This window comes from Apiospora hydei (genome assembly GCF_038363865.1).
Source record: "Apiospora hydei strain CBS 114990 chromosome Unknown utg000009l_segment0_segment0, whole genome shotgun sequence".
Lineage (NCBI taxonomy): Eukaryota > Fungi > Ascomycota > Sordariomycetes > Amphisphaeriales > Apiosporaceae > Apiospora > Apiospora hydei.
Window position 1 is genome coordinate 6,943,028 of NW_027117368.1, and position 27,102 is coordinate 6,970,129.

General features: G+C 54.3%; 1 protein-coding gene across 1 annotated transcript; it reads left to right on the forward strand.

Moving 5' to 3' along the window:
* Positions 1-615: 615 nt before the first annotated feature.
* Positions 616-26,262, forward strand: PG997_013995 (nonribosomal peptide synthase; the record flags this gene model as incomplete). Its single annotated transcript, XM_066818309.1, has 10 exons — positions 616-2,271; positions 2,325-2,556; positions 2,726-2,997; positions 3,095-7,763; positions 7,823-9,253; positions 9,316-17,423; positions 17,479-20,666; positions 20,723-23,618; positions 23,677-26,013; positions 26,074-26,262. 10 exons carry the CDS (start codon positions 616-618, stop codon positions 26,260-26,262), a joined length of 24,978 nt encoding a protein of 8,325 aa, XP_066664001.1.
* Positions 26,263-27,102: the final 840 nt, after the last annotated feature.

The following is a 27,102-nucleotide window of genomic DNA, read 5'->3' on the forward strand; positions in this document are numbered from 1 at the left end:
CTTGTCTGCCCCTTTTGGGTGCTCAGTTCGTATACAGTCATTTGCAGATGACCGTTCGATTATGTAACCGAGTGCAACCGTGACTTTGTTCGAGAAACATATTGCAGCGCATGTTTCTCTCGACCTGCGTTAATCTCCGCCGTTTCTCCTTGCTCCCCACAGAAGTCTGGAACAAACGATCATCATCAGACGTTGCTGAGCTGGGACTTTCTTGGTTTCTTATCAGGTCCCCGACGGGATCAGCTTCAATATCAACCCGACATAGTCAACACCATTATTTGAGAATCCCCACCTAAGGGATTACCTGCCTGTTACAAACATACATACACTCCACCCGGGCATTTCATGTTCAGCAACATACAGCGTGTGGCCCAGTCTGCAGTGTACCTGCACCACATTCCGCAGCTTGCATCCGAATAACCAAGGAGACTACTTGGTTGTGCATATTTACGTCCCGAGAAGATCATACACGCACTTGGAAGAAGATCATTGTTTTTTCCCCCTCACTATTCGCCCAATTGTACCAATATTGTAAGCCAGGACCAACACGACCACATCAGTTCTCGGCCGAGACTAACATTTTCTAGTCACGACATTCTTCTGAGGCTAGCAACAATGGGAGCCTATAGCGACGCAGGCCACCGGCTTGCGGAGAGGACAACCGCTATGAACACAGCAAAGTGTTCCGAGAAACAAGTGCTCCCAACCATGTCGCGGACGGATGCCCAAGAGGGGTTTGGGGCATCCGCAACTGCGAATCTAGAGGAGCAAATCCACGAAGTGTGGTCCAAAGCCCTCGGAATCCCGATGGATCTAATCAGCAAAACACAATCGTTTGTCAGTCTCGGAGGAGACTCAGTGGCAGCGATGAAAGTTGTCTCCCTATTGAGCCGCTCCGGCGTGAGGGTGCTCGTCAAAGATGTCATGCGAGGAGCAACAATTCAGGGGCTCACATCAGCTGCCAACCAGGTGGCAGCACCAGCCACAACAGCCGCCTCACAACAACAGCCACAACCTCAACCAGAACCACATCCATTGAAGGAAGGCACGACTGCCGAGACGATCAACGACAAAATCAACAAGTTGAAGATTGCTGACGAGCGCCATGAGCGTCTCGATCACCTCTCATACAAACATGGCGCCGACGCAGAAGTCGAAGACATGTACCACTGCTCGCCAACGCAGCTGGGCATCCTCATTGCGCAAGCGAAGACCCCTGGCGCGTACATGATGCGCATTCTATTCGAATTCTCCATATCAAAACCCAAGGAAAGGATTGACGTGAGACGTCTCCAGGAAGCATGGCAATTCGTTGTCGACCGCCATGCCGCCTTGCGTACTGTCTTTGTCGAAGGCACGACGGCTGAGTCTCCCTTTGAGCAAATCGTGCTCCGGCGCGTCAAAGCGGACTTTCGAGTCCTGCGCATCATGACTAATGACGCCAATGAGGAACGCCTCATGTTCCTAGGTGACCACTGCCACGCGATGGCCGAGTTTGGCGAACTGGGCCATCGCTTCACCGTCATTGCTACCCCGTCCGGGAGGCATTACGTCCGACTGGACATCAGCCATGCCATCACCGACGGTGGATCGCTCGACATCATGATCCGAGACCTGAAATTGGCGTACGATGGCAAGTTGGACGCTGGATCGGGCCCGACATACAGGTCGTTTCTCGACAATATTCTTCACCAACCCTCTGACCGTGGCCTCCAGTACTGGTCAGAGTACCTTCGTGGTGTCGAGCCCTGCCATTTCCCCACGCTCCTCGATGGGGACATGTCCTCTTCCCCAGAAAGCGAACTAATGTCGGCGCAAGTCAATCTCTCCTCCATCACACAGGACATTTCGGATTTCTGCCGCCACCACGAAATCACCCTTTTCCACCTTTTCCAGGTTTCCTGGGCCATCGTCTTGCGCTCATACCTCAACAAAGACGATGTATGTTTTGGATACACAGCCTCAGGACGCGATGCCCCCATCGACTCCATAGACTCCATCACTGGAGCCTTCGTGAGCACCATGATGTGCCGCGTCCGGTTTGACCTGTCAGATTCGGTCATGTCACTCCTCAAGGAGGTAGCTGAGCGCACCACGGAGAGTCTCGATTTCCAACATCTATCCCTTGCCGATATACAAAAGACCGCCGATCTTCCCAGAGATCTCATTTTCAATACTGTAATAGGATTCCAGAACGCCCTGTCGCTGGAATCAGAAGACTCCCAAGCCGGTCTTGGGGTTAAACAGCTCAGTGTATACTCACCTACAGAGGTACGCAAAAGACCACCGCTTGCATCACTTCTGATGGCTAATGATGAAACTAGTACGATATAGCCGTCATAGTGGACACGGCGGCCGATACTCCTTCGGTTCAGCTGGACTATTGGACTCACAGGATATCACCAGCACAGGCAGAGATACTCGCCGACACACTTGCCCAAGTTATAGCGGCCGTGGTTTCTCATAGCGACTGCAAGGTCGCGCAATTGGATGTAGTATCGCCAACCCAATATCAGACAATGGTCGACTGGAACATTGACTCAACTTCAAGGAATGGTAGGTTCTCTCAAGGTACGTCAACGATACATAGCGTTTTCCAAGAACGAGCGGCATTATCCCCCCACATCACTCGCTGTGGAAGCCCACGATGGGCAACTGACATATAGACAACTGGACACGCTGTCAACTCAGCTCTCTTATCACTTGGTATCTCTTGGTGTAAAAGCCGAGACGCTAGTGCCCTACTGCTTTTCTAAGTCACTGTACACGGTGGTGGCTATTCTGGGCATCCTGAAAGCAGGGGGCGCCGCCGTACCGCTGGACCCCAACCATCCCTCAGACCGCCTCAACGCTATCCTTGACGACACAAGTGCCACTGTTATTGTCACCTCCCCGGATCATAATCAACTGTTCCAGCACAGAGCCGCAGCGGTAGTTTCACTCGATGCTACGTTCCTCGGCGCCCTTCCAGAGTTCTCGGACACATCATGTGCAGCGGTGGGGGCCGACTCTGCAGCTTTAGTAGTCTACACATCCGGTAGCACTGGTGAGATATACCTACTCATCGTCGAAGGCCATGGCTAACCCCAACTAGGTGTCCCCAAAGGGAGTTGTGTCGGTCCATCGAGCGGTGGCGACGAATTGCCAGGCCTATGGGACAGCATTAGAGATGAATGAGAAATCTCGCGTCCTGCAGTTTGCTGCCCATACTTTTGATGCCAGCATATTCGATATGTTTGCTGCCCTTCTCCTTGGGGGCTGCGTGTGCATTCCTTCGGAAGAGGACCGAATGAACGATTTGGCGGGATTCATCGAGAGAACAAGGTGCAACTGGGTTCTGGCTACATCGACGGTCATGAGCTTGATTACGCCACAACAAGTACCAAGCCTCGAGGTCTTGGTTCTGGGAGGTGAGCCACTCTCCAGAACTGTGCTGGAGACGTGGGCACCATTTGTCGCGGTGTTCAACGCCTATGGTCCGGCCGAGAGTGCGATCATGTCGACTTGCTCCCCAAGGCTCACCGCTACATCCCAACCATCCTTGATCGGAAAGGCCATGACAGGGCCTGTCTGGATTACGGACACATCAGACCATAACAAGCTCATGCCCATTGGGTGTATTGGTGAGATCAGCGTCCAGGGGCCAGGAGTCTCGCGGGGCTACCTCAACGCACCTGCAAAGACGTCCGAGGTATTTTTCGACAGACCGCGATGGTCGCACGCCTCGTTTGAGCCTTATTCGCGTCTGTACAGGACAGGCGATCTGGGCCGGCTCAACAGCGATGGCTTCATTGAAATCATGGGCCGGAAGGACCACCAAGTCAAGTTGCGTGGACAGCGGCTTGAGCTGGGCGAGGTGGAATACCAGATTGCCTCGCATGCACAAGTCAAACAATGCACTGTCGTGAAGGGATACAAGGGCCTCTGTAAGGAGCGACTTGTGGGACTTGTGTCTCTTCATGGAGAGACCAAGTCCATGGGTACTCAAATCCAGTTCGCAGAGGACGACATGAGTGATGCTACAGCCCAGGTAGTCTCCGAGATTCGAGAGAAGCTGGCTGGGTCGCTCCCCACCTACATGATCCCTACGCTCTGGGCAGTTCTGCAAGAGCTGCCTATCACTAGCTCGGGCAAGGTCTATACCAAGGGCCTCCAGCAGTGGGTCGACGGGATGAGCAAGGAGTCCTTTGTCCGAGTGACTCAATCATCCAAGGATTCCGGATACGAAAGGGAGGAGGATTCGAAGAAATCAATGTCAGAGACCGAGCAAAAGATCCAAAAGATTTGGGCCCGTGTACTCAATCTCCCGCTCGAAGCAATCGCACGGTCCAGTACATTCCTATCAGCTGGTGGAGACTCAGTCACGGCAATGCGCGTTATGTCGCTCTGCAGGGCGGAAAAGCTTCTGGTCACTGTACAAGACGTGCTGCGTGACCAATCACTTGCTAGCCTGGCGAATTGCGCCAAGGCATTTGGTTCAACTGCGGAGCCCAACGATGTCGAAGAGATATACGAGACGCCCGTCGATTTGAGCCCAGTTCAGAGTCTCTTCTTCGTTACCCAGGGCGCACCAAACCGATGGAACCAGAGCTTCATGCTGGAAGTGCGAAGACCAATTCCATTTGACCGTCTTCGCGGTGCGCTCGATTCCCTTGTGAAACGGCATTCAATGTTGCGAGCCCGTTTCCACAAGTCATCAACCGGGAAGTGGACGCAACAAATCCCCAAACCCAACGACGATGTGGTTCGCCAGTCTTTCACCTTCGACACTGCTGATGTATCGGATGATATATCAATGGAACAGCATGCAAACCTGGTACAATGCCGACTTAATATCGAAGATGGTCCCGTGTTTACAGCCACACTCATGAGCAGGGGCGAGCACCAATATCTGTACATGGTTGCCCATCACCTGGTCATAGACCTTGTTTCCTGGAGGATCGTTATTCAAGACCTAGAAGATATGCTCTCGGGCACTTCTATCGGCATCAACCTATCGTCACCTTACCTCCAGCTCGCCAAAGAACGTATTGCCACGTCAGGTGTCGCAGCTGAGGACCAGGGTCACAGCCCACACATGCACCTCGCTGTGGATTGGAGCTACTGGGATTTCGAGGGGATTCCCAACATTGAGAAAGACGGCCGTCAGATTGGGTTTTCGCTGGACCAACAGGCTTCTGCCCTTATCCTTGGTGCTTGCAACAACACACTGAGAACCGAGCCCACTGACCTGTTCTTGGCGGCCATTCTCAACTCGTTCGCAGAGGTCTTCGCAGACCGTGATGTGCCTTCAGTCTTCATGGAAGGCCATGGTAGAGACCACGAAGCATTACATGGAATGGACGCAACTGGCACTGTTGGTTGGTTTACAGCCATCTGGCCTTTATGCATCCCAATTACCTGGGCAGGACAGCACGTAGATCTCATGCAGACGATCCGAGCTACGAAGGACACAAGGAGACTCCAGGAAGGGCCCGGCAAGAGCTTCCTGGATTCTGCCATGGCCCAAGGCACCCTAGGTGGCGGGTCAATGGAACTCATCTTCAATTATGAAGGGCAATACCAACAGCTGGAGAGTTCGGACGGCCTGTTCCGAATGCTACCCCTCCCAGCTCCCGATTTCTCAGACGATGCTCAGCGAATGGCCCTGTTTGAGATCACAACGTCTGTTAAAGGGGGCCGAGTGATGTTTGACTTCATCTTCAACGCCAAATCGGGCCGTCAGGACCAGATTGGCGAGTGGGTCAGAAAGGTTGAGCTTACATTGAACAGCCTCGCTGCAGAGGTGCCAGCCATGCCGAAACTTTACAGCTTGTCCGACTTCCCTCTCCTTCAACTTGATTACGACAACCTCGCAACGTTTATCAAGAGCCTGGAAGGCCGACTTGCACCCTTGAGTCCGCGGGACAGCCCGTTTGAGATTGAAGAGGCCTACCCCTGTACGGGTATTCAAGAAGGTTTGCTTCTAGCACAGGGGAAGCACTCCGGCAACTATGCAGTGCATGAGACCCTAGAGGTTGTTTCAGCGGCAGGGAAACCCATCGACGCGTTGCGTCTACGCGAAGCCTGGATGCAAGTCGTCAATCGACACCCAGTGTTGCGGACCGTCTTTGTCGACCACCCGAACAGCACCGGGTACCATGTGCAAGTGGTCTTACCTCGAGTGATCCCAGAAGTCAACATTTCAACATCTCAGTCAGTCGACGAAGCCCTTTCGTTGTGGAGGAATCTAGGGAAGAACGACTACTCCGAAGGGAGGCTGATGCACCGTCTCAACATCTGCAGCACAGCTGGGGGTCGGGCCCTGATACGATTTGACTTCAGTCATTGCATACTGGATGCAGAGTCTTGCCATGTGCTGTTCAGGGATCTGAGTCGAGCCTATGCAGAAGATCTCGATACCGACGGAAGCATGCCACGATTCAGTCAGGTTCTGCAGCATATGCAGGAGCGTGGCCTAAGTTCAGACCTGGCGTTTTGGGAGGCTGAACTTTCCGGTGCAGAATCATGTTGTCTCCCAAATCTTTCGGACTCACCCGATGAAAACGATCTTGCAATACAGCCTCTAGAACTTGGCATCCCCGCCGACACAGTTCATGCATTTTGCAAGCAGCATAGCGTGAGCCCGTTCGCCGTCTTGCAGGTAGCCTGGGCCAGGGTGCTTAGCGCCTACACCTCAATGGATCGGGTGTCGTTTGGGTATCTCACATCCGGACGCAATGCACCAATCGACGGGATTGAAGACATAGCTGGGGTTCTCGTCAACATGCTTGTCGCGCATGCCAAGGTCGACTACAGTCTAGCCGCCATAGATGCGGTAAAGGCCATGCACCACAGCCTGACTGAGAGCCTGGATCACCAATACAGTTCCTTAACAGAAGTTCAGCATGCTCTTGAGCTCGGTGGGCAGCCCCTGTTTAACACTGTTCTCGACTTTCAACGAACCCCCGAGGAAGACGAGTCTGCCGCCGCCATATCACTCCGGCCACTGGAGTTCCATGACCCCACAGAGTTCGCGCTCACGCTGCACTTTGAGCTGAACCAGAAGTCATTCTCCGCATACATGGCACACTGGACGTCGGCTTTGAGCCCATCCTACGCCCAGAACATCGGAGAGGCCCTCGTACTATCATTGCAAACCATCGTGGCCAAACCAGATATCAAGGTCGGCAGCATAGATCTCATTGGCGACGATACACTACAGAAGTACATTGGAATCAATACTCCGGCGCCTGTTGCCAAGTCTGAGTGTCTTCATGACACATTCAGGCGACGTGTGCAAATGGTGCCGACTGCTCCCGCCGTGTTCTCGACCGAAATGAGCCTGACATATGCCGAGTTGGATCTCTTGTCAACCAAGCTAGCAAACGAGCTCTTGAGCATGGAGGTGGGTCCAGAGACCAACGTGGTGCTGTGCTTCGAGAAGTCGGCCTGGACGATTGTGTCCATGATGGCGGTTTGGAAAGCCGGTGGCTGTGTCGTCGCACTTGATCCGTCGCATCCCGAATCCCGTCTCAGAGGCATAGCCGAGGATGTGTCTGCCCGCATTGGCCTGGTGTCACCAGCAACCATTGATAAATGTCGCGAGAGCCTCGACACCCAAGTCAGGTTCATTGTCGTCGACTCTATGAACTTGAGCGCGATGATCGACGAGCGTCCCAATGTCACGACCGTTCAGCCGAACAATTCGGCCTACATCAACTTCACCAGTGGCACAACTGGCAAGCCGAAGGGTGTGGTGATCGAGCATCAAGCCATCGCAAGTAACGTGGAGCCCTTGACGAAAGCGGCAGATATCAACAACACAACACGGGTTCTGCAGTTCTCTTCATATGCTTGGGACGCTTTCTACTGCGAGACCATCATGCCCCTTATGGCTGGGGGTGTATCTGCGTCGCCAACGACAACGAGAGATCCTACGACACAGCTGAGTTCATCAGGCGCGCCAATTGCACATGGGCGCTATTCACACCGTCATTTGCGAGACTGTTGACGCCTTCCGACGTCCCAAACCTCCGCACACTGCTACTAGGCGGCGAAGCAATGTCCGCCGATGATGTGGCGACCTGGTCTGACTCGGTGGTCCTCAAGAATGCGTATGGCCCATGCGAGTGCTCCATCGTTGCCCTCATGCACCCCAGGATCGATGCGGCCCGCAGCGGGTCGAACCTGGGTCATCGCCTGGGCCAGACTCTGTGGGTTGTGGACCCCAGGAACCCACAGAGACTCGCACCAGTGGGCTCTCCGGGCGAATTGCTCTTGGGCGGACCACCCGTCGCACGTGGCTATATCAATGAGCCTGCGAAGACGGCAGCTGCGTTTATCTCCGATCCCGCATGGTTCACTTCTAATAGCATCCTGAGCCAGCAGGGGTTCACCTCTAGGTTCTACTGCACAGGCGATCTTGTCCGTCTCAATGCAGACGGAACCCTCAACTTCCTTGGCCGGAAGGATGGCGACCAGGTGAAGCTGCGTGGCCAGCGAATGGAACTCGGCGAGGTCGAGCAGTGCATCATGACCAATATGTCGACATTGAAGCAAGTAGCTGCTGCAGTAATCTCTCGCTCTGGCCACGCCGGCGATAGACAATTAGTTGCCTTCATCAGCACATCCGAGTCGGCCGATCTAAGCACCAAGCCACGATCAATGCCCATGTCGGACGAATTGCTTAAGAACCTCCAGGCCTTAGCAACAGCCATGGCGACTAAGGTTCCCTCCTTCATGATACCTTCCATGTTCATCCCGGTCAATCGCGTACCACTGAGCGCGTCGACGAAGATTGACCGGAAAGCTTTGATCGACTTGGCTTGCCATATCCCCGAGTCAAGTGTTGCTCGTTACGCACTGACGGGACTGTCAGAGGCTTGTCCCCCAACCACACCCATGGAGCTGAGCCTACATGGACTCTTTGCTACATCATTGGGCGTTGAGGGTGCGTCACTGTCAATTGCCGACAATTTCTTCCATCGCGGAGGCGACTCGATCAAAGCCATCCGGCTAGTGGCTGCAGCACGACACGAGAATGTCCATATGACGGTCGTGGACGTCTTCAATCACCCCACCGTCCAGGAACTTGCCACTGTGGCTTCCTTCATCAACACCAAGCCCGACGGCCCCTCACGCAACGACAGTCATGATGTCTTCGTCAAAGAAATGAAGGCCGAAGTCACCAACGTGGCAATTGAGGCGCACAAGATGAAGGCTGGTCAGATCCAGGACGTGTACCCTGCACTGAGCTGCAAGATGCAATGCTGTCGATCACGCTGGGCCAGCCAGGTGCCTATGTTCTGCAGCTGGTGACTTCGATCTCCGAAGATGCCGATCTGGAGGCGTACATTGACGCCTGGAAGGCTGTCACAAGAAACAATGACATTTTGCGAACAAGGATCGTCAGCGCACTTGGGAAGCGCTACCAGGTTGTGTACAACGATCGGATGGAGATCAAGAACGGAGAGTCTCTTCAAGATTACCTTTCAGTCGACAAGAAAAAGCCCATGGCTTACGGAGATGCGCTCGCGCGCTTTGCATTGATATCCGAGGATGACAGGCAATACCTGGTGTGCACTATGCACCACTCGATCTACGACGGATGGTCTGTCTCGCTCATCATGGATCAGCTCTCGCAGGCTTATCAGTGGAAGCCGCTGCAGAAACCGCCTCCATTCTCCGACTATGCTTGGCACGTCTATGGCCAAGATCGCGTGGCTGCGGAGAAGTTCTGGTCTACTGAACTGGCGGGTGCGACGACATGCGACTTTCCTCACCTGCCTTCACCCACTTACCAAGCCGATGCACGGTTCAATACTGCCCGTACCATGGACTTTCGACAGGGTCAGTCGGATATACCCCTGGCAGCCATTATCAAATCTGCTTGGGCACTTCTGTTGGGGCAGCGCTCCGGGACACGGGATGTGGTCTTTGGGACGACTAACGCTGGCCGCAACTTGGCTCTGCCGGGCATTGCTGATATGATTGGCCCGACTATCGCGACAGTACCAGTACGAGTTCAGTTCGATTCTACCGATACCATCAAACACATGGTCTCCAAAGTGCACAAGGGGTCTCTTTCCATGGTTCCATACGAGTACCTGGGGTTGCAGAACATTCGTCATCTTGACGCCTTTTGCGAAGCTGCTTGCCAATTACGGAGCTTGCTGGTCGTTCAGCCAGGCGGCCTGGACGATGCTGACGTCTTAGCCATCCCTGGTGTTGAGAATGTTCCTGTCGACACAGGCAATTTCTTCACACAGCCCTTGGTGGTGGAGTGTACCTTGGGAAGTGACAAGGTCAAGCTTGCGGCGACCTATGATAAACATGTTTTGAACTCCGCAGAGGTAGATCGCTTGCTTGCTCAATTCGAGCACTTCATTCGCCAATTGAGCATGGATATGGAAAGGCCCGTCGGCGATATGGACCTCGTGTGCCCCGAGGATAAGCTTGACCTGGGCTTGTGGAATGCCGAAGAGCCGCTAAAGGTCAACAAGTGCGTCTGGGACGTTGTCGCGAAAAGAACGGAAGAATCTCCCTTTGCCTTGGCAATCTCATCTTGGGATGGTGAAATGACATACGAGGAACTCGACAGGCATGCGACACGCCTCTCAGCATATCTTTGTCACTCGTTGGGGGTGAGATGCGAGACACTCGTCCCATTGTCTTTCGAAAAGTCGGCATGGGCAATCGTGGCTATGCTAGCGGTAGTCAAAGCCGGGGGCGCGTTCGTGTTTCTCGACGTCAAACTGCCGGCGGCGCGACAGCGATTCGTGGTGTCATCAACCAAGTCGCGTTTTGTCTTGAGTTCCTCCAAGAACCTCGCCAGCTGGGACCACACTCAATGGCGGAGCGTGGAAGTCAGCAGGGAAGCCATAGGTCAATTATCCGATCACCCAGCACCAACGCCCAGCTATCAACCCGACAGCATGCTGTATGCCATCTATACGTCAGGCAGTACGGGATCACCCAAGGGCTGCGTCATTGAGCACGCAGCTTTCTTGAGCAGTGCGGATAGTTACACCAAGCTCCTGAAGATGGGTCCAAATACTCGCGCCCTTCTGTTTTCCTCTTTCGCCTTTGATGTCAGCCTGATGGAATCCCTCGCAGTGCTCACGGTAGGTGGCTGCATCTGCATTGCCAGCGAGCAAGCATACGAAGCGGGAGTCGCCAGCATGATTCAAGAAGCCAAGCCCAACTGGGCATCCCTTACACCTTCGGTGGCAAGACTCATTGATCCTCAAGAGGTTCCAACTCTCAAAACCGTGGCTCTCGTAGGGGAGCCCTTGAGCCAGGATGATGTCAGAACATGGGCTGCGAATCTCCAGCTAATGAATGGCTATGGCCCAACAGAATGCGCAGTACTTTGCCTCATCAACGCCAACGTGACGCCTGAGACCAAGGCCACAAACACCGGGTTCGGTAGCGGTGGACTCACTTGGATCGTGGATCCCAATAATGCCAACATTCTCCTGCCAATTGGCTGTCCTGGTGAGCTCCTCATGCAAGGTCCGATCCTCGCGCGTGGGTACCTCGACCTACCAGAAGAAACAGCTTCTGCATTTGTTACTGGTCTGAAGTGGTCGCCTCAGGGCCGGTTCTACAAGACCGGTGACATCGTGCGATACAGCCCCGACGGCTCAATTCAGTGCTTCGGGCGCAAAGACCAACAGGTCAAGGTTCGCGGGCAGAGAGTCGAACTCGGCGAGATCGAAGAGAACATCAATGCACTCGGCCCTGTCAGTCAAGCTTGTGTCGTTTTCCCAAAGTCGGGGCCGTTCGAAAAGAGGGTGACAGCCGTCGTCGTACTCGAGGAGTTCGCCGCTCGGGACACGGCTCCTCTACAGCTTATTTCAGCCAAGCAACAAAAGTTTGCAGGTATCTTGGTTAACAGGATGCGCGACTCCTTATCGGAGAATCTGCCAAGTTACATGGTCCCCGAAGCCTGGATCCTCGTCACGGCTCTTTCGGTTTCCCTTTCGGGTAAGAGGGACCGCTCGGCCGTGAGTCGCTGGGTGGCCGATATCGATCCAAAGCAACAAGAACAGATAGACAACCTTCTTGCCCCCACCACTATCGAGTTCGCCAAGACCGAGGACGAAAAGAGGCTGCACGCCATTGTGACCGAGGTGCTCAACATAGACCCTGCGCGGGCAGGCATCAACCAGTCGTTCATGAGCCTGGGCGGTGACTCCATCAGTGCGATGCGCTTAATAGCCAAATGCAGAAGCCAAGGCATCGCGTTGAGTCTCAAAAAGCTGATGAGCAGAGCCAGTCTCTCGCAGTTGGCAATGCTCATGGGCGCAGAAACTGCCAACCAGAACGCGACTGCCCAGACTGTCCCCGACGATACTGGGAAGCCATTCGATCTTACGCCCATTCAGCAGCATTACGTAGATCTCCATGCCCAGTGTCCACATCCAGATTCGGAAACGGAGTTCACCGGTCGACGCCGATTCCACCAAAGCTTCTTCATGAAGCTGACAAGTCCAGTCAGTCCTTCAGATGTTACCGTGGCCGTCCGAGGTCTGGTTGAACGGCACCCGATGCTACAGGCGACATTTGGGCAAGACTTGAAGGGCAGATGGCAGCAGACTGTCGGTGGGGCACCGGGTGCCATCGATTGCATCTGGGTCAGCAATGCCCGAACCGTGAAGGAAGCAACTGAAAAGCTCGCCTCTGCCAACAATCTGGACGTGATAGATGGCCCTGTCTTCCGTGCCGTGTTCTTCCCGAACAACATTGAAGGCCAAGGACAGCTGCTGTTCCTGACTGCACACCATCTGGTCATCGACTTAGTGTCGTGGAGGATCGTGTTGGAGGAGCTGGAACAGAGCCTTCGAGGGCAGCCACTACCCGAGCCCACGGGGTTGAGTTTCCAATCTTGGGCGGCGCTCCAGGCTGAGCACGCTCGACTTAACCTTGGCCCACGTGCGGCTCTGCCGTTTGATGTCCATGCTAGCAATCTCTCATGCTGGGGTATTTCCGCACCCGCTGAAAACACCTATGGCATGACCAAAACCGAATCTTTCAACTTGAACAAGGACCTGACTTCTCTGCTGATTGGCCAATGCCATGATGTTCTTCGGACAGATGTGGTGGACGTGCTATTGGCATCCGCGTTCCAGGCCTTCGGCGACATCTTCAAAGAGCGGGAGTGCCCCACCATGTTTGTCGAAGGACATGGTCGAGAGCCCTGGGATGAGAATATCGACATTGGATCGACGGTTGGGTGGTTCACTGCTTTATGCCCTGTCCATGTATCAGCGAAACCTGAAAGCGCGGTTCTCGAAACTCTGAGGAAGGTAAAGGACCTGCGTCGCAGTATCCCTCAGAACGGCTGGGCGTACTTCGCTTCAAGGTACTTGAACGCCGACGGACAGACTGCTTTCCAAGACGACTTGATGGCGGAGATCATCTTCAACTATGCCGGGCAATTCCAACAACTCGAGGGCCAAGACCAGTTGCTCGTTCCGTTTGACGGGGAACTCACAGGGGACGCGTCCGAAGTCGGCCCCGATACGCCTCGGTTTGCTTTGATTGAAGTATCCGCAGTTGTTCGGAATGGCCAATTGCACATGTCGTTTATCTTGAATGATCGTATGAAACACGTTGATCGCCTTGGAGACTGGGTACACTCAGTGCAACGTACACTGGAGGCACTGATCGATAGCCTTTGCGAACAGTCGCAGGTCTCAGTGCCAACATTGAGCGACTTCCCGCTCTTACTCACTACCCATGACAGATTCGACGCGCAGCTCTCGGAAGTATGCGCCCGATACGGTGCTTCAGACTGGACCGAGATAGAGGACATGTTCCCTTGCTCACCACTGCAGACCGCCATGCTATTGAATAGCTACATGAACGCGGAGCAATACCGGACATGCGTGATCTTCAACCTCATCTCACCCGTACCAATCAGCGCTGACGCTCTGAGCACTGGTTGGGCAAAGGTTGTTGCGCACCACCCTTCGCTGCGGACTGTGTTTGTAGAGACCAAGAGATCCAATGGGGCATTTGATCAGGTGATCTTCAAGAACCTCCGGCCGCAGATCAACATCCTTGAAGCACACGACGAGTCTGCCCTCACTTCCTTGAAGGACCGCGCCCCGGCGAACTGGTCGGGCGGTTCCCCACATGTCTTGACTGTCATTCCAACATCAGCTGGCGTTATATGCAAGCTTGAGATCAGCCACGCCCTGATGGATGGCGCGTCCATGGATTTGATCTTTGGCGACCTCGTCGCGGCTTTGGAGGACAATCTGGCCGATGAACCGAGCCCATCGTACCAGGGCTACATCGCCTATCTTCAAGGCCAGGATGCGAAAGACGCCTTGGCCCATTGGATGAGCTATCTGAAAGGCGCAAGTCCCTGCCTCATCTCGCATATCAAGCCTGTTGCGAAATCTGAAGAGATCAGCGAAGTGCCTTCAATCGATGTGCCTATCACTGAGGGCACCGCGAAGGCGCTCGATGACTTCGTTAATACTCATGGAACTACACATGCCTCGGTGATTCAGGCTGCCTGGGCGATGGCCTTACGTCGCTATACCCAGTCCGATGATGTAGCATTCGGTTACGCCGTTGCAGGTCGCAATTTGCCGCTCGAAGGCATCGAAAAGACTGTTGGCCCATTCATCAACGTCCTCCCGTGCAGGCTCGACATGAGCGACGATACACTTAGTATTCGTAACTTGGCCGATACAGTCCAGCGCGACTTCTTTGAAAGCCTGCCCTTCCAGCATACATCACTCGCAGAGATGCAGCATGAGCTGCAGCTCCCGACCCGCGCCTTGTTCGATACCGTGGTGTCAATCCAACGGTTTGACGATTCGGCGATGAGTTCCCCAAGCGGGCTGCAGATGAACCTGCTACACAGCCGCGACCCGACTGAATTCACTCTGACTCTCAATGCTGCTTATTCGGCAGAACGTCTTGGGTTTGTCGTGAGATACTCTCCGCAGAATGGCATTTCAAGTTCGAGGGCAATGAGCATTGCGCATACGTTCCAAGCAGCTCTGGACACTATTCTTAGCAACCCCGATCAGACCCTCCGCAATGCTGATCTGATCAGCATCCACGACCGAACCGTCATTGACCAATGGAATGTCCATGTGCCCGCAGCAGTTGATCAGCCCGTAACAGAAAGCATCATGCTGCGGGCAAACTCTCAGCCCAATGCGCCTGCAGTTTCGGCGTGGGACGGTGAGCTCTCGTACCATGAGCTAAATGAGTATACAAATCGTCTCGCCAGGCACCTAGTGCGAAACGGTGTCAAATCCGGTAGCATCCTGCCATTCTGTTTCGAGAAGTCGCTTTGGACGACTGTGGCAATCTTGTCGATTCTGAAATCCGGTGCGGCGTTCCTCCCCTTGAACATCAACGACCCAGAGGAACGCGTTAAGTCTCTGCTCCAAGAAGTTGATGCTCGCCTTGTTCTTACCTCGCCTACTCAAGGTCGACGGTTTGATGGAGTTGCCGATTCACTGGTCATCTCTGAGTCGGTCATCGCGGCCCTACCGCTAGACAAGGAGGTTGAGTTACCCCAAATCAGCCCCAGCAGCATCGCATACATCCTGTTCACGTCAGGTTCGACCGGCAAGCCCAAGGGTGTCGTGATTGAGCACCGGTCGCTTGCTAGTAACATTGCCGAACACGCGCCCGGCCTTGGGCTCAACTGCTTGACGCGTGCTTTACAATTCGCGTCATACTCCTTCGATGCCTCTATTACAGAGACACTGGCAACGTTAGTGTCGGGAGGCTGTGTTTGCGTCCCGTCGGAGGAGGAAAAGACGGCCGACATTGAAGGTGCAATGCGACGCATGAGAGTGAACTTCTCGATGCTCACGCCTTCCGTGGTGCAGCTCTTGTCGCCCGAAAACCTGCCGTCGCTGGAAACACTGGCCCTCGTGGGAGAAGCGGTGCCGCGAAGCTTGATTGGGAAATGGTCCGATAAACTCAACCTTCTCGTTGGCTACGGGCCGACAGAGACGGCAGTCTTTGCTTCGATTGGAAGTTTGAAGAGTCTGGATGATGCTGGGTTGATTGGCAAAGCCATCGGCACTCAAACATGGGTAGTCGACCCCACTAACCACGACCTGTTAGCGCCCATCGGCTCACTGGGCGAGCTGGTTCTTAGTGGCCCGACGCTAGCAAGGGGCTACCTAAACAGCCTCGACAAGACAGAGCAGGCGTTTAAGACCACTCCGGCCTGGGCAGCTCCCGGCACAATCGATCGCATCTACAAGACTGGTGATCTGGTGTATTACCGCGATGATGGCAACCTCATGTACGCCGGCCGCAAGGATGGTCAAGTTAAGATCCACGGCCAGCGTATGGAAGTCGGCGAAGTCGAGCACCAGATTCTCGAGTGCCTGCCAGCGCATTCGGAGACGGCTGTCGCTGTGCTGAAATCCGACAAGACATCCATCCAACGCTTGGTAGCCTTTATCAGCATTCCGGACATTGAGAGAGCTACCGCCTCCTCTCCGCAACTCGCAGACTTCACCGACACTTTGAAGCATGTTCTCTCGAAACTACAGAAAGACTTGGCCGAGAGGGTCTCAACTTACATGGTTCCCTCCATATATGTCCCCATGACATCCTTACCAAAGTCTGCGGCGGGCAAAGCCGATCGGAAAGCCATGTTGCTACTCGCCGAGTCGCTGTCCCAGGAACAGATCGATATGTATTCACTCCGAGGGTCCGGTGGGAAGGAGGTCTCGACCAAGGCCGAGGAATTTGTACAGACAATTTGGGCGTCCATACTGGGCATCCCGGCAGACACGATTTCATCAGATGACCATTTCTTCAAACTCGGAGGCGACTCCTTGTCTGCCATGAGAGTCGCATCGCAAATTCGCAGCGAGGATATCTACATATCAGTGACTGAGCTCTTTTCGCATCCGATCCTGTCGGCGCTGGCCATACTTGTGGAGACGAAGACAGGAGAAGCTCGACCCATCTCGGAGAACGAAGTAGCGCCATTCGAGCTTCTGTCTGACAAGCAAAGCGTCATTGACAAGATCGAGAAGATCGCAGGGATTACCACGCTCACTATCGAGGATGCATATCCGGCTACGCCTCTCCAGGAAGCGCTGATTGCCATCACACAGACAAGCGACACAGCTTATGTCAATCGCATGGTTTTCCAGATCCCGTCGCATATCGACCTGGTTCGATTCAAACAGGCCTGGGAAGCCGTTTACGCTGTGACGCCAATACTTCGCACGGCGCTCGTCAATACTGAGTCGAATGGCACCTGCCAAGTTGTGTACAAGCGACCCCTGTCTTGGTTCGAAGCCGAATGCAGCCTCGCAAGCTACTTGGACACGGACTCTCAGACACCCATCTCGGAAAGCGATGTCCTTACCAGATATGCCATCATTCATGATGGATCCGAAAAACTGGTTCGTCTGGACTGCTCACCATGCGGCGTATGACGGTTGGTCAGCAGGCACACTCTTTGAATTAGTGCGAGCGGCCTATAAGACTGGTGTGCCTACTCAAACACCCTCTTACAGCAGCTTCATCCGATACATTTGCAACTCGAATGTGAGCGACAGTGATGAGTACTGGAGCACTACCCTCGGGGGCTACACTCGAACCGACTTCCCTCCAATCACATCCCCTGATTACCGACCTAGTAGTGATCAATCGGTAACTCAGTCCATCCAGCTACCTGCCACCAGGCAGAACACCGATATCACCCAGGCTACCATTATTCGAGCCGCCTGGGCGCTGGTGGTCGGAAAGCTGAGTGGAACGGCTGATGTCGTCTTCGGGATGACGCAGAACGGAAGGAACACACCTGTCGCAGGCATCGAACAGATGCAAGGACCAACTATTGCGACTGTCCCCGCGAGGGTTCGACTCGAAAGCTCAAAGATGATATCAGAGTACCTACTGGAGGTGCAGCAACAAGCAGCGGACTCAATCCCATATGAGCAAGCTGGACTCCAGAACATCCGCACTCTGAACCAAGGCGCAGAAGATGCCTGCGACTTCAACAATCTCCTCGTGATTCAACCCAAAGGCGAAGTGGAGAATGACCCCTGGCTGGTGCCCGTTTCTGGAGAGCTGAACAAGTTCGACAACTTCCCACTTACGGTCGAGTGCGCTCTTGGGCCAGAGGGACATGTGGAGCTCCTGGCACATCTAGACTCGCATCTGCTCTCCAAGTTCCAGGTTGAACGCATCCTCTTCCAATTCAGCCATATTATCCGACAACTATCCGAAGTCAATGCCGAGAGTCTGCTTTCCGATGTCAACTTCTTTACCCCTGAGGACCACCATACCATCTGTGATCAGTGGAACTCCGATATCCCAGAAACGGTTGAAGCATCCCTGCATGACATATTTGAATTGAATGCTCGAGAGTACCCAGACAAGCAAGCGATTCACTCCTGGGATGCCAAGATGACATACTCGGAGCTCGATTTGATGTCAACATATTTGGCACATAGGCTTATTGAGGCTGGTGTCAAAGCCGGGGATATAGTCCCACTTTGCTTCGAGAAGTCGGCATGGGCCGTGGTCTCTATGCTGGCAGTCATGAAGGCTGGGGCAGCTTTTGTGTCAATTGATCCTGAGCACCCAGAAAATCGTCGACAAGACGTTATCGATCAGACCAATGCCAAAGTCATGTTGGCCTCCGGGACAGCTCCGGCTCTATCAGTCGAGCAAATTCTTGTCGTCTCCGCCGATACACTGTCTGGCTACCAGTCAGCTACAGAGATAACATCATTACCTTCGAAAGACCCTAGCAGACTTGCCTACATCGTATTCACCAGTGGTAGTACTGGCCGCAGCAAGGGGGTTATGATGTCGCACCGAGCAGTCTGCTCCAGCGCCCAGATGCTAGACCTGGAGGGTATCGGGTTTACTCGGGACTCCAGGGTATACCAGTTCCCGTCTTACGTCTTTGATGCATCCATTTACAACATATTTGCGACCCTGACCGTGGGAGCCACATTGGTCATACCGTCTGATGAAGACAAGCTTGGTGCCAACTTTGCGAAGTCCATGCGCGACGCTGAAGTCACACTCGCAATCATGACGCCAACTGTCAGTCGGTTGATCCAACCGGAGGATGTTCCGACGTTACGCACTCTCAAGCTCGGAGGTGATGCTGTCTTCCAAGAGGACGTCGATAAGTGGGCCTCGAAAGTTCGCATGGTACAAGGGTACGGCCCGGCAGAAGCTACGGTGTTCGTGACATGGACCCAAATCGCACCCCAGGGCACGCCTCAAAACGTCGGGCCCGCCAGGAGAGCCCGGCTCTGGGTGGTGGATCCCGATGACCATGACAAGTTGACGCCCATCGGCATGGTTGGCGAAATGCTCATCGAAGGACCTATCCTCGCTAATGGGTACCTGAACGAAGAAGAAAAGACTGCTGCGGCGTTCATTACAAGCCCAGCGTGGTGCCATGGCCAAGCAAGAAGATTCTACAAGACGGGAGACCTGGTTCGCTACGCCGATGATGGCTCGTTCTTGTTCATTGGTCGCAAAGATGCCCAAGTCAAAATCAACGGACAAAGAGTCGAGCTGGGTGAGATCGAGAACCATCTCTTCAACATGCTACCAACTTCTCAATTCGTCGCCCTTGTCCCGCATGCCGGGCCTTGTAAAAATGCCCTGACGGTGCTCGTGGCCGGCACGACGGCAGATTCGGTCAAGAGACTCGAGTTTGTTGAAAGCGCTTCCACGAAAGAGGCTTTGAGTAAGGCTGTCACTGAAGTGCGTGAAGCTATGCCTTCGCGGGTTCCCAAGTATATGGTACCTCGAATGTGGTTCGCGGTCAGCAAGCTGCCTCTCACTTCCTCTGGGAAGGTTGACCGCAAAATCATTCAGCGGTGGATGGAAGAACTTGACCCAGACGTCGCACGCATCGAAGGACTTTCTCTCAAGCATGATGCTGCTTCTGCGATACCTGCGACAAAGACAGAAGGCATCCTACAGCAAGCGATTGGCCGCGTCCTCAATCTGACGCTCGAGAATATCCCGCTGGACAAGACCTTCATGGCTTTAGGAGGTGACTCAATTACTGGGATGCAGCTGGTCTCCCGCCTTCAATCGTCCCGCCTAGTACTGAGCGTGCGACAGCTGCTCCAGAGTCACACAATCAGACATCTTGCCTCGCTGGCCCAGCCCGAAGGCGAACGAGTAGAGCTGGCGGATGAGGTGGTTGGCGTACCCTTCGACTTGTCGCCAATCCAAACAATGCTCATTGACACCATATGTCCCGAAGGAACGGAGCCCCGGCGGTTCAATCAAAGCTTCCTCGTCCGCTTGAGCCACAACGTGGATGCAGGGAGATTGCGAAAGGCCTTCTCGTATCTGGTGTCTCGCCATTCCATGCTAAGAGCGCGTTTTGAGAAGAAAGAAGATGGCCACTGGATCCAGAAAGTCATGCCTCTTTCGAAAAGCTCGTACCGATTGGCCTTCCATGAAACCACTGCTGATCTTGGGCAAATCATGGCGGATAGCCAGAGCGGCCTGAACGTTTTCCAGGGTCCAGTGTTCGCAGCTGACGTTTACACCGATGACGACGGAAAGCAGGTCTTGTTTATGGCTGCGCACCATCTTGCAGTCGATCTGGTGTCATGGCGTATTATCCTTAGCGACCTTGAGGAGTATCTGACGTCGGAGAACTTCAAGGAGAAGAGCAAACCGTTGTCATTCCAGACGTGGCTCTCGTTGCAACAAAAGAAAGCGGAGGAAATCCGGCCAGAAACGGCGCTCCCGTTCACCCCACCACAAGCGCCACTGAACTACTGGGGGCGCTCACTGAAGCCAACACATTCAGCGCTGTCGAGGAACATTCATTCTCACTCAATGCTGAGTTGACATCGCAGCTTCTCAAAGACTGCAGCCAAGTGCTAGGCACCGATACCGTCGACATCCTCATCGGAGCCTTGAATCATGCATTCTCGCAGACGTTCCGGGATCGCGACCTGCCAAGCATCTTCACCGAGTACCACGGTCGCGAATCTTGGGATGACTCGATTGATATCTCTTCCACTGTGGGCTGGTTCACGACGCTGGCCCCTGTGCATATTTCCAGCCATCATGACGACGGAGTCAAGCCGTTCATTCGAAAAGTAAAAGACTGTCGACGAAAGACGCCAATGAACGGATGGTCTTATTTTGCCTCTCGCTTCTTGAACCCCGAAGGCAGAGAGCGCTTTGCACTGAACGGGCCTATGGAAATCGTACTCAACTTCGTCGGACAGTACCAGCAACTTGAACGAGCCGAGGGGCTCTTCGAAATGGTGCCTCGTGATGCTTTCGGCGCAGACACGCTCGACGTCAGCCCCGATTTGGAGCGCACTGCAATCTTTGAGATCTCGTCTGGTGTGATGAATGGCCGCTTGAACTTCTCAATGATGTGGCCGCGCAGCCTGCAGAACCAAAGCCAGATAAGACAGTGGCTGGCCAACACTGAACACTCACTAGTCGAAGCTATCAGGGACCTACAAGGCCACACCAGAGAACTGACTGTCAGCGACTTCCCTCTCCTGTCCATGGCAGACGAGGAGTTCGTCAGCTTCGTTGAAGACTCTCTGCCGAAGCACCACATCGCCGTAGGGGATGTCGAGGACATCTACCCTGCCACGCCACTCCAGGAGGCTTTGATGATGTCCCGAAGTATCGACTCTGAGCTATACACAGTCCATGCCATTTACCAACTCAGCTGTACGAACAGCGAGCCCGTGGACACGGAGAGACTCAAGGCCGCCTGGAACTCTGTCGTCCACCGACATCAGAGCCTGAGGACCGTGTTCGTAAGCGTTATTTCCGACTACAGCGCCCTCAACCAAGTCGTATTGAGAACAATGCCCAACACAACGGTAGAGATCACCTGCGACACCGACACCCAGGCTCTGGAGCTACTCGAAAAGTCAAAGACACTCAACCCTAGTCTTGCATGGGAGGTGGAGACGCCAGCGCAGTTGATCATCTGCCATGCTACAGCATCGAGCACCACTTACTACAAGATTGCGATTAACCATGCTGTCGGTGATGGCGCATCGAATGGCATACTGATTCGAGACATCGGGTTAGCCTACGAAGGGCTGCTTTCCACAGATGTTGGCCCACTCTATAGTCAATATGTCTCATACCTCCAGAGTCGCGACAGGCAAACGAGCCTCGACTACTGGGGTAAGTACTTGGGCGGCCTTGAACCTTGCATGGTCAACGGCGGCATACACTCGGGTGATACAAAAGAACTTCGGGATCTTGAACTCGAGATCCCGCACCCAGGCAAATTAAGAGCCTTCTCCGCTGCAAGATCCGTCACCCTCGCCAGCGTCTTCCAGGCGGCTTGGGCTCTGGTACTTCGCAACTTCGCCGGAACGGATCAAGTCTGCTACGGCTACCTGAACGCCGGTCGCGATTCACCCATCGACGGCGTCGCGGACGCCGTCGGGCTTTTTGTCAATATGCTCGTAAGCCGCGTGGACTTCACAGATGACCTCACCACGGGCGATTTGGTCAAGCAGGTGCATAACGACTACATCGATGCTCTCGACCATCAGAACTGCTCCCTGGCCGACATGCAGCGGCTCGCGGGCCAGCCTCTGTTCAACAGCATCATGTCCTACCAGGTCGCCTCGTCAACGTCGGAGGAGCCCTCTGGAATTCTCAACTTCGAGCAAGTCAGCGCTCACGACCCCACCGAGTACCCGCTCAGCCTCAGCGTCGCGGTGTCGGACAAGTCGATCTTCGTTACGATCAGCTACTACACAGATGTAGTCTCGGACTACCAGGCTAAGAGCGTGGCCAACAGTTTTGAGAAGGCGCTCGGAGGTTTCTCTGAATCAACCCTGGACGTGCCGGCGCGCAACATACCAATCCTTGGTGATGCCGACATCGCCAAGATCCAACAGTGGAATGCGGATGAACCAAAAGCCGTTCAAGGATGTATCCACAAGATATTCGAGGACCAGGTCAAGGTGCATCCTGACGCCATGGCTGTGTGCTCCACCGAGGTCGATTGGACCTACAGCCAACTAGACGAACTCTCGACTCGTCTGGCACACCGTCTCGCCATTCTAGGCATTGGCCCTGGTACCAAGGTCCCTTACTGCTTCGCCGCCTCCCCATGGACGGTGGTGATCATGATGGCTATCCTCAAATCCGGAGGAGCCTGTGTGGCGCTGGACCCCAAACACCCCATCGACCGCCTACACGGTATTATTGAAGACGTCGATGCCGATATTGTCATCACATCTTCTCGCCACGCATCCAAGTTCCTCCCTATGGCGGCAGTGCTGGCGCTCGGTCCGGAGGAGATCACCCGCATTGGCAAGACCCCGTCAAGGAGAATTAGTGCCTTGCCAATCGCGCAACCAAGCGACGTCGCTGTGGTGCAGTTCACCAGTGGCAGTACCGGCAAGCCCAAGGGGATCCTGCTCGAACACCAGTCCCTGTGCACCAGCGCATCCTACTACGGTGCAGCCATGGGATATGGCCCAGGCTCGCGCGTGATCCAGTTCTCGTCTTACACCTTCGACGTCAGTCTCAGCGACATCTTCTTTTCTCTGATGAGGGGCGGAGCTGTCTGCGTGCCCACTGAAGACGAGAAACTCAACGACCTGGCAGACTTCATCAACCGGCTGGACGTTAACACGGCTGACCTGACTCCCTCGGTCCTCGAAGCGACGCTATATCCCGAGGCAGTCCCGGAGTCTGAAGACGATTTGCTTGGGAGGCGAAGCGGTGAAGCAAGACAACCTCGCTGTTTGGGCCGACCATGTAGCCCTACACAACTATTACGGCCCCTCCGAATGCTCCGTCGCCTGTGTCGGGCGCTCCAACCTCTCATCCACCGACTTAGCTGCCAATATCGGACTCGGATGCGGCGCGCTGACATGGGTCGTCGAGAGCTCCAATGCCAACAAACTCGTACCACTTGGAACTGTTGGCGAGCTTGTGCTCGAAGGACCGCTTCTGGCAAAGGGCTACTTGAAACTTCCGGAAAACACTGCCAATGCCTTCTTAGAGAATGTAACGTGGCCCGGCTTCGGTGAGCCCAAGCGCCTATACCGAACGGGTGATCTCGTTCGGTACAATCCGGACGGAAGCTTGGACTACTTGGGAAGGAAGGATACACAAGTCAAGATCAGAGGCCAGCGCGTCGAAACTGGTGAGATTGAACACCACGCCAGCCTCTGCTGTCCGCCTTCCATCTCGCAGCTCGCAGTGGAGGCAGTGACCCTGCCCGGACGAAGTGGCTTGGCACTGGCCATGTTCGTGGCAGTTGGCTCTGGGCCAGATGCCTGCATGGAAACCATGGAGAACGGATTCCCTGTCGAGTTGCACTCGACTCTTCGTCAAATGCGGGCCAGCTTGGCCGCGTCCGTCCCTTCGTACATGCTGCCATCCATCTTCGTCCCGCTTCCCGAGATCCCGCTGAGTCTGGCTGGAAAACGCGACCGAAGAGCTCTCCGAGACCTAGTCTCGGCACTCCCGACGGAGATGATTCGCACATTCTCTCTTGCCGACGACGTTGCCACCAGGCGAGAACCATCCACGGCAATTGAACGCAGCCTGCGTGGGGTCTGGTCCAAGGTCCTCCGCGTGAAAGAGGCGGATATTGGTGTTGATGATAGCTTCTTCAAACTTGGCGGCGACTCCATTTCCGCCATGCGACTTGCCACCGCTGCGACCAAGAGCGGGCTGCAGGTCTCGGTGTTGGATATTCTAACCCACAGAACCATTTCCAAGATCGCCGCGCTCGCTGAACACAAGGTGGACGAAGCCTACGCCACCCAAAGCGTTACCAGCTCCGAGCGGAGCGGCGAGACGCTGGGCAAGTCGTCTCTCTTGGACGAGATGCCCGCACCCTTCGACCCCAACGAGGTGGAGGTCATATTACCCACGACTAGCGCCCAGAAGGAGGTACTTCAAGCTTGCAAAGACAGTCCCGGCTCTGGGTACTACAATATCTCACAGATAATTGAAGTTCTTCCACAGCATGTGGGCGGGCGCAAGGTAGATGCCGAGCTGCTCCATGGGGCTTGGCAGCAAGTTGTTGACCGCCATGCCGCCCTTCGCACCGTGTTCATCAACACAATGGGACAGGTCGTCCTCAAGAGACATATCGCAAATGTCGCGCATATTGAAATCGAAGAATCTGAAGATCTTCAAACCTATCATGGGAATGCACCACTATGGTCCGAACTCACTCCCATGCACCATGTCACCATTGCCAAAACACCTTCCGGCAGAGTTCTGTGTCGCATGGATATTCATCATTCTATCACGGACGGGTTCTCGCTGATGACCATGTTCCAGGAGCTGGCCAGCGCATACTCTGGGACGCTAGATTTCGGACCGGGACCGTCGCTCCAAGACTATTTCACTCAGGTCGAGTCATTGGACCGCAAACTGTCAACTGCTTACTGGAAGACCACGATGGAGTCAATTCAACCTTGTCCCTTTCCACTTACCAAGTCCCTCATGGGCGGTGACAGCATACGCAGCGACTTACGAGAGCTCCACTGCCAAATCAAGAGCGACACGCTGCTCGGCTTCTGCCTTGATAATGAGACGACCGTTCCTTCCCTAGTCTACGCTGCCTGGGGTCTCGTCCTCCAAGCCATGCGCCCGAGCGATGCTCCCACCGGGAGCCATGATACCGTGTTCGCCTACCTCTCGAGCGCGCGCGCCATCATCCCCTCGGAGGCGCTGGGCTTCCTCGTCAACATCGTACCCCAGCGCATCCGCGCGACGGAGCTAGAAGCGGCGACGCTGCCGCGCTTCGTCCGCGACATCCACTCTTCGGTCCTGGACGCGCTGCCGCACTCGCACATTGCGCCCTCGGAGCTCGGGCTGAAGAATATCAGCACCCTGATCAACATGCGCAAGTTCGATGATGCCGACATCCTCGCGGCTTTCCATGCCGATGAGCAAGATGACAGCCATGCCAATGGCGGTGCTGCGGCGGGCGCTAAGCGCCAGCAACGGCGGCACCAGATTACTTTTGAGGCGTTTTCTTCGCCCGACCCCATGGCTGTAAGTACCAACTCATTCGAGCGTTTCGCCTGTTTCATATGCTAATTGCGACTCCTGCAGTACGATGTCGTGGTCGCGGTCTCGGAACTGGGCGGCGGGGCACTGGATGTCACGCTCTCGTTCTGGAGCTCGGTCGTGGACGAACGGGACGCGCGGCGCGCTCTGGATGGCTTGAGGAGCGTGCTGGGCATGATGGGACGGGAGAATGAAATGACTTGTGCGGAAGTCGTGGGCCAATTGGCTGTTTGATGATTACCGATATATATACGATGTTTCTTTTGTAGAAGAGAATGATTTGGCGTTTAGCGTACTGGGGTATTATAGGTTGGGATTTCCTTGAAAGCTTGTCTGTTATTCAAGATGGAAAAGGCAAGGCGTTTTGGGTTGTGGTTCAGAAGTTTCCTAGACAGACACTCTATTTCCGAATTCAGCTTTTTACTTCATGTTGTCACTGGTCGCAAGTCTCTCAACTGCTTCGAAATCTGGTTAAGTGGTCTACTGAATACGGATCGTGCTGCAAACTGGGTTTGGTCACAAGTTATAGTATTAGACAATACAACGAAATACCATCCGAGATATCCCTAGGCGATGAATCCGATGTGGTGTAGTGGCTAACATTACACGCTCTCAAAGAGATCCGTGTAGCCCGGGGTTCGATTCCCCGCATCGGAGTGATTATTTTCTATTTCTTTTTCTTTTTTTTCTTCCATTTATTTGGTAGCCTGGAAACGGCTTATTTCAAGCGACCATCGTTTAAATCCATATACGTGCTGGGAGTGGCGTGCACAACGTTACGTTCTTGCTTTTTACGTGAGCAAGGGATTCTATCCTCACCGCTAGAATTGATGCAGCTACAACATTTAACAGCTCTTGCTCGTTGTTTCCAACCCCATCCACCCAGAAAGTTCAGCCTTGGGGCGGTAAGCTACCCCGATCAGGCCCCCGAACACCCCCGCCAATTGGTGACAGCGGGTACCTACAGGTGGTCATTCCATCCCAACCCATCCCGTCAGCCCGTCAAAGCTTCCCAAGCCTCTTCTTTATTTAGCTACAGCAATGCAATGCATTATGGTTACTCCCTAGATTGAC